Here is an 8,769-nt window from a genome sequence, read left to right as displayed (position 1 = left end):
GGCCCAACCTGAAGTCAAAACCGAATTAATTTATCATTAGCGGAGGGGCCTGCATCGCAGGGTCTAGAATGAAACCATCGCCCCGTTGACCCATTGATCTAGTTCCTCACAAAAAATTATTGAATCAGTCAATGATTTATTGACTCGAGTGGTCGAACCGTTGACCTATTGACCTGTTTAATGGTTTTTGGCATTTTTTTATTTTTTTAATTAAAAATCATCTAGGCAATCAGTTTTGTTTTATCCTAATCTCGTTCCTTGATTAGAAATTGTTGAATCAATCAATGACCCATTGACCCAGGCAGTCGAACCATTGACCCGTTCAATAGTTTTTAGTCATATTTTTATTTTTTTAATTTTTGTTATCAGAACAAGCAATCCATTCAAACTTAATAGTCAAACCGTCGACCCGAAAACCAATGGTCAGAATGGTTCTATTTTTCAGGTCATATGAGTCACACACTCGAATGACATAACACGTATGGTACCGCTTAATGGACCTCACACACCCAATTTTTTGCTTGTAATTTTTTTGTCATAATGGGTTGTCTATTTTTTTAATTTTTTAATTGGGAACCGTCCAAGCAACTAGTTTTGTTTTACCCCAATCCTGGTCCCTGGCTAAAAACCATTGAATTGATTAACAACCCATTGACCCGAGTGGTCAAACAACCCATTGACCCGTTGACCCATTCGAATTGGACGATCGGACCATCAACCCGAAACTGGTGGCCAAAATGGTTTCATTTTCGAGCTATATGAGTCACATGCTCGAATGGCATAACATGTATGATACTGCTTAATGGACCTCACACACTCAATTTTTTGCCTATAATTTTTGTTGTCATAATGGGTCGTCTGTTCGAACCGGATGATCAAACCGTCGACCCAAAAATCAGTGGCCGAAAACGGTTTCGTAATTTTTTGCTTGTAATTTTTTGTTGTTAGAACGGGTCGTTCGTTCAAAAGAACGGTCAAACCGTTGACCCAACAACCAATGGCCATAATGGTTTCGTTTTTGAGTCGTATGAGTCACACGCTCGAATGACATAACACGTATGATACTACTTAATGGACCTCACAACTCAATTTTTTGCTTACAATTTTTGTTGTCAGAACGGACTGTCTATTCGAACCGGATGATCGAACCATCGACCCGGAAACCGATGGCCAAAATGGTTTCGTAATTTTTTGCTTGTAATTTTTGTTGTCAAAACGAGCCATCCGTTTGTTTGAACTAAACGATCAAACTGTCGGTTGTTAGAATATTATTAACAACATTTATCAATAATAGTAAGTAATTATATTATTTAATTAAATAATCATTAATGATAGTTTTAATAACATTATTTAGTTATTTTTAATAAATATAATAGTAAATATTAAATTTATGAATAGGATTTATTAACAATATTCATTAAATTAATAATTACCAAAATTAAATTAAATTAATAGTATTTATCAGTAATAGTCAGTAATTATAATATATTATTAAATAATCAATAACAATACTTTTAATAATGTTTTTAATTATTTTTAATATAATAATAATTACTAAATTTATTAACAGTATTTATTAATAACAATATTTATAATTTTAATTTAAAGTAAAATTAAGTAAATATCTATTTATTAACAATATTTATAATAATAGTTGATGGAGCACGATCTGGATGCTCCTAGCTGGAGGGTGGTTTGGAACTTGGCTGCATGGCAAGTTGGTTCGGTCTACAAAACAGTGAGGCTCAGAGAACCCGGGGTGGCTAACCCAACGAGGTCGCTTTGATGCTTAAGTTAGTATTGCGAGCTGAAAGTCAAATGATAAGTGTGCTAGTGAGCAAATAATCGCGCATACCTTGATCTTGGGGTTTGAAGTTCTTATATAGCTGGGTTGTAGTGGAACTCATGAAACAACTCTAGTATCCTCAACCCGCTTGGTTAGGATCCGTTTGCTCCGGAATGGAGGTAACGCACTAGTCAATGAAGTCTATCACTATCTTCTGATCCGGGCAGGATAAGGATAAGGCCTTCGGTTTCGCGGTGTGATCCTGGGGGATCCAGAGTCCGTTGGGAAGTGTCTAGAATCGAACACGTGTCACCTGGGTACATGGGCGACAAAGTGGCTCTCGGTTTCGAGCTGAATGATCACTCGAGCTCTCAATCTGCTAACGAGACTCTCCTTGCTGAGTTGTCGTCTTATTGAAAGGTCGCATCCACATGTCCCACTCTTACTAGGTTGGGCCAAATAACCTTTCATCAACAGTAATCACTGCAGTAATTACTTTAATAATCAGTAATTACTGGATTGTTCTCACGTGGAAATCTACTCCCACGAGTAGATTCCATTTCCATATCCTATTAATATATTTAATTAAATTATAATAATTTATAATAACAGTAATAATCAGTAATTAAATTACTGGGTTATTCTCACTTGGGAATCTACTCGTTTCCTGCACGGAGAGAGCACCCATATCTTATTAATATATATAAATATTCCAAATCCAAGTTTAATTCAAAGGTGCAGCATGCAGGTGCAAGCAGAAGGATGGGCAAATGAAATCTATTTTCTGCTTGCAATCGATGTCCCTGAAAACAATAGATCAAAACGCATTTTCATCTTAAAAAATCAATAAAATAGAATTCAGATTTTTTACTCACACCCACCTCACAGCCCTTGTAGCCTCACATTCGAAACATCTCCTTCATTAATATAAAAATTTAACTATGAAGATATTACCGGTGTATAGGGCTGCAAAGACTGAAGTGAGTGTGAGGACCGATTTTGTGAAGAGGAAATCAGAACTCATAAAATAAAAACTTGTGATCGAATCGAAAATGAGGTTCCTGTTTATTTCAATTTCAGCCTTCCTCTAAAACTGATTACCAAATAGAAACAAAAATCTTCCAGACTTCTGGTCAGTTTTCTCACAAACTTCAAAATTTAAAGGGATTTTCCTGATTGGTCATCCTTTTATGTATGAGACATTTGGAAAAAGAAAATGAAAGAATTAAAGATTGGTGGTTATTGAAATCTTGGATTTTCCCTTCATAGAGCGTGTCTCATACCAATTTCACAGCACCTCACAACCATGAATTGAATACATCTCCCATCAATGGCAACTTACAAATAATGGAGATGTTCCAGATCTGCGGCTTCAACTGTATGAGGAGCATAACCGCAGGATTGGTGGTTATTAAATGAACTGTGGCCGTTGGTAGCTTCCAACTAATCAATATTTCATCTGTACTTTTGGGGTTGAACCAAGAAGACCAGTCTTGGGCATTAGGAGATCGGATGAGTAGGAATAGAGAGGCTGTTGTGTGGGCTGTATGGTCAATTACATCTCTCCACCCCATCTCCATGCATGAATTAACCATCTCATCTTCGAGGAGGATGTTTAATAGCAGTTTCAACTCATTTCTGGACGTGTAGATGGTTAATTTACGTATGTATTTGGTTTCATTTATGTTTATTGAATAAACGTTTGTAATTTATTTGTTAGTAAAACCGAGAAATGCAATCATTATAATCGTTTATGACAACTAGGCACTATATCAACATAACAGTGAATAAATGCCTGACAGTTTGTAGAAGTTTTAAAAAATAATTTCCACAAACAGGTTATATACACAAAAACCAAAGTTCACTTTTTTCTTTTTCGATGCATGCAAGAAGAGAAAGAGAGAGAAAATGCTGAGATGGTACCTATGTGGCACCAACAATAAATGTTTACTGAATAAACACCAACAATAAATGTTTACTGGATAAGTAGCTTTCTCACATGAGAAAATTGACAACACTTGGATGAGACAAAATTACTCCTTTTAATAATGTTTTTTTTATGACTAAAATGGTCATTATTTTATTTATTTGAAAAATAAAATAATATGAATAAATGCAATTACCTGGATAAATATACATTTACCCAAATAAATAACTTTCTGAAAAGCAAACGAGAAATTGTCCATTTGCAAAAGTGTGGTTCGGTTCCCCATCAAGCTTAAGACTTCATATTATAGATGATAATAATATGTTGAATGAAATATTAGAGTTTCTGGAATCAATCCCTGATAAGAATATTCAAGGGCATATTATCCAGCGGATATCCATAGCTCTACATTTCATTTGGTATGCTCACAATCAACTCATTTTCAGCAAAAGAAAAGTTCTACATATTATATTATACAGTCTAATCATATATATATGGGTATGTATAACACTACTATATACGGGGAATGAGATGTAGAGAGTTCATCAAATTACCTTACCATGTTAAATGGCAAATTGTTATAAATTAAGTGATCTGTGATGCGAGAATTACCAACAATAGTGTGAGAGCAGTAGGTTTATTGTGCTTCTCTTAATGATATTGTGGTCCCATTTGCTTTTCGGTAAGTTATTTAATCGGGTAAATGCAATTATTTGAATAAGTTTTTTTAGAAAATACATATCCGGGTAAATGTATTTACCCATGTTCTTTTATTTCCCAAGTAAATAAGATAATGGCCATTGTAGCTATAAAAACTCATTATTAAAAATGATATTTTTGCCCCATTCAAGTGTTAGCAACTTTTTTCCTAAGTGGAAAAGTCATTTACCCACCTAGGAGATGGGTATAAGTAATACACAGGAAAATAAACTTTCCTTAATCCCCACATAAATCTGAAAAATGAACATATTATTCTTGGTTAATGTGAATCAAAATCCTATTGACCAACTTTTCTCCTCTCAAAATCCTAAAATAAAACACCCCCTTTAATTTTGGATTATATAGGTTTTGAGTTTTAGTTGCAAGGTTAATAAAACATAAAACAGGCATTATGACACAAAGGGATCCAGATACTGTATGGATCACATGATCATCTTTTACATTGGAGAAATGCTCAAAACAAGATGTGTGCAAGTCTTGAATGTTGGGTGACCCAAAGAAAATGAAACTCAAGGAAAAGAAAAAGGTGATCAGAAGGTTTTCTTCACAACATTTTTGCTACTATTTGTCTTTGTCTGTAACTTTATTATGTTTTTGATATATAAATGATGATCAAATATCAATGCCTTTCAATTTGCATATAAACAAGAGGTAAATCTTAATTAGGAGAATCTTTGGTGATATGAAAACTTTTGGAAAGTTTGACTGTATCTCTTTCACGCCTGTGAGAGTGACTTGCGAATAAAGCATACTTGGGACATGCTGTGGGGCGCATGTGGGATGTGTTATGTGTGGAGCCAAGCCAATTCTACAAACTCAAAGTGGATTAGGGTTTTAGCGATCTGTTAAGTGGGTTTTAAGTAAAGCCGGACCATGTTCAAAAAAAATTAAAATGAAATGTGTAAGTGGTTTACCCACCAGTGTAGGTGGCTATGTTTTTAGGGGTGCAAATGGATCTTCGATCTGAGGTTCGATTTTATCAAATTTGGATCACCTTTGTTTGGATCTTCGGATCGGATTCAGATTACTCATGTATTATAAATATAAATATATATAATACATATATATGTGTTATTTATTTATTTATAATTATATATTTTTTATATTATATTTTTATAAATTTGTTATATTATTTATTTTTTTTATAAAAAAAGATATATATGAAAAAATAATTAAAAAATATTTGTATTTTTTATTTTACTTTATTTAAATTAGTATATTTTATTTATTTTTGAATAATTTAATAATTTTTAAAGAAAACAAGTTGGATCGGATCAGATCTGAAGGTCCGACTTACTGATAGGATTTAAATTCAAATCGAGTCCAATCAGATCTGATCGAATTGGATCCAACATAAAAAGTGTCAGATCGGATTCGAATATACCCTGATTCGAATCCAATCCAATCTATTTGCATCTCTACCTGTTTTGGGATGACCTCTTTTAGGGGTGTAGGTGGCTAGGGTGGTAAAGTTTTTGGAGATCCTGTTCAAATTTTGTTTGGGAAGAAGACTGATCTGATTTAGGAGTGGGACTAATGAGATGGACTAAACGCCTGTCCCATTATAGTCGCACATGAGTAAGGAAGCAACTGAGTGGACTCGAGTTGAGCTCTTGTCAAAATTTGAATGGGCATGGCTTGCACCCTATTTTTTACCAATTGAAATGAGAAGATTTTAGTTTGTGTATAGGACAATTGACAACATGTTCGGAATTGATCCGGACTCCTTTTAAAATTTAACAGACAAACAAAACATCATTAAATTTGCATTGACTCCCCCCACAGTGTCACCCCAGCCCGCATCCCAACCAAAACATCTCGCCAATACAAATACCTAATGCACATTGAAATGTGCTGTAGCCTGTAGGGCATATTCTAACTCAGCATGAGCAATGGTATACCAATCGGATTTCATACCAATAAAAATCCTTACCAAAGCATTCCAATTGCGATGGGCCTCACACATGATGTGTGGATACAGGTCATGTTGGAATGTATTTAACTGTTGGAACTTGGAAGGGATCTTGGTTGGCAGAGACATGGAGTCATACCAATTGGAGTCCAGATCTAGTTCCAACACATGATATCAATAACGTCCCAATAAACTATTGCAGCCGTACATTATGTATATCTCGCCATCAAGGACAAGTGATATGTTCCCAATGGACATCTGTAATAGTTTGTTCGGACATTTGTTTGGACCATGGACTAGATCCCAATACTACTAATTAGATTCACTAATCGTCCTCTGGCTGTTGCGGAGTGGGGAGTAGGCCCATTGATTGATCCAGGTAGACTCAGATAAAATATGATCATGTAAAAGCAAAAATATACATATAGGGCGAAATTACATAATTTCCCTTACCATAAAAAAAGAATTACATAATTTCCCATTTCCCAAAATAGACAGAACTTCCGGGTCGGGTCAAACACCAACCCTACGTTTGACAGCACCCGTAAGACATAGAGATACAAATACGATTATACGAATCAAACAAAAGAAACAAGAAATAACCCATTATAATTAATTAATATTTATATCATTTTAATGCATGATGATCACATGATAGAACAAGCATTAGGGTTGTCATCACTGAACACAGCTCCAGTCCTTTCATCGAAGATGGTAGAATAAGGAGGTGGTTGATAGTAGCCATGGTCATGGCCATCATACCCATGCTTCCGATAGTTATAAGAAGAAGAAGAAGAAGCAGGTTGGGTGGTGGCATAGTATATGTATGGATGGCTCTGAAAATGCTGTTGATTGTAGTAGCGATGGGTGTAGTCATGGTACTCCGGGTTGTAAGGGTAGGGCCACAGCTCTGCCCTCTTCCCGGTCTTCCTCACTGCCTTGAGTACTTTCCTCTGCTCTGCCCACCCAGTCACAGTCACCTTCTGCATTTCCATGTCTATGTGAATTTCATCCACTCCTGGTTCATTATAACCATGCCATCAAATTTAGAGATACTTTCATGTTTAAAGGAAGGCATCACTATATCTATCTATCTATCTATCTATATATATATACCTTCTAGTTTTTGAAGAACCTTCTTGATCTTGCTCTCACATCCAGCACAGTCCATGTAGACTCTCATCTCGACAATCTGGAAAACCCAAAACAATAGGAGTCAGTGTGATTCATGTATGGCCATGATGATGATAATGGGTCACAGAACAGGAGTGTTGGATTAAGTGGGCCCGGTCAGAATTCTTCTTTCAACCAAAGATAAAAGGGTTTAATAGAGTTTGTGGGGTGTATATATATCCATTCCACCCAATGGAAAAGGTAATGGAGCCCATTTGAGAGTTGAGATGGGTATGTTCAAAACTTAGAGAAATGCTAAAAAAAAGACACCCCCAAACCAAGAAATGTATCCTTTCAGCTTTAAAACAACAGAACAGCATGGTAATAAAGCACTGCAACAGCTAGCACCAATCACCCTTTGACCTTCAACAACAGCAAACTTTGTTGCTTGATGTTGCCTATTTCTACCCACTGAAGGTTATATGATCTATGGAATGAAGTTGTACTGTAACACACAAATCACAAGTTTCATGTATGCATGCAGCTACCAGAGAGAAATAGAAGTCTGTTTTTTTTTTTCTTTGACACAAACACACAGAAGCAGGCATGCAGGGAGAGAGAAAAGAGAGATGCAGGGAGAGAGAGAGATAGAGAGAGAGAGAGAGAGAGAGAGCAACCGTCATGTTGGGTGTTGAGAAAGATAGCTAGAAATCTGTCTGCCAAGGTATGTAAGTTGCAGCAGGCTCGAAATGGAAGAGAAATGGTGTAATAGAAAAGCAGTGGAGCTTCTCATATTCATAAAGGGTGTGGAGAACAGGGAAAAGTAGCTTTACTTGGTTGGAGAGATAAGAGGAATACTTTATTTTGATTCCCACCAGCCTTTCGCTTTTTGCTTTTTGTTTGCTTCTTAACAGACAATCTGTCTGTTGGGGTCTGCAAGGAAAGCTTAAAGAAGGCCAAATGGGCGTGGGCCGGTGGAGCCCAAAGGGTGCAAGACAGTGGGCAATGGACCGTTTCAACACAGAGGTGGTGGGTGTTGCCGTTTTTAGGCAGTTTAATTACATGATGGCGACTCGGTTGGGATCACTTGTACAAATTGTGTTTGTGTATCTATTTTCAGCCAGCCCAGGATTAACATGTTAGGGGAAAATAAAATAAGTTTGAGGATCCATTTGGTTTACATTCAAAATTGGAATGTAAATAGAGATTTCCCATAATCCCAATCAGAAATTTAGAATGGTTTATTCCCATTCTAAATTGGAATCAACCAAAATGAGATATCATTGTCAAGGGAAGGGGGAGAATGACAAC

At 36.0% G+C, this 8,769-nt stretch overlaps 1 protein-coding gene across 1 annotated transcript; it reads right to left on the bottom strand.

Moving 5' to 3' along the window:
• Window positions 1-6,771: 6,771 nt before the first annotated feature.
• On the bottom strand, window positions 6,772-8,228 carry LOC148873746 (heavy metal-associated isoprenylated plant protein 28-like). Its single transcript, XM_088965723.1, has 3 exons — window positions 8,136-8,228; window positions 7,462-7,537; window positions 6,772-7,363 (listed from the first exon to the last, which is right to left on the bottom strand). The coding sequence occupies exons 1-3, from the start codon at window positions 8,139-8,141 to the stop codon at window positions 6,993-6,995; spliced, it is 453 nt and encodes a 150-aa protein (XP_088821849.1). The 5' UTR covers window positions 8,142-8,228; the 3' UTR covers window positions 6,772-6,992.
• Between the last annotated feature and the right edge of the window lie 541 nt (window positions 8,229-8,769).

Source organism: Nelumbo lutea, chromosome 1 (assembly GCF_056320005.1).
Source record: "Nelumbo lutea isolate HS-2025 chromosome 1, American lotus-T2T, whole genome shotgun sequence".
NCBI lineage: Eukaryota > Viridiplantae > Streptophyta > Magnoliopsida > Proteales > Nelumbonaceae > Nelumbo > Nelumbo lutea.
Note: the sequence above shows the minus strand (reverse complement) of the source record. Positions and strands in the feature narration are given on the sequence as shown.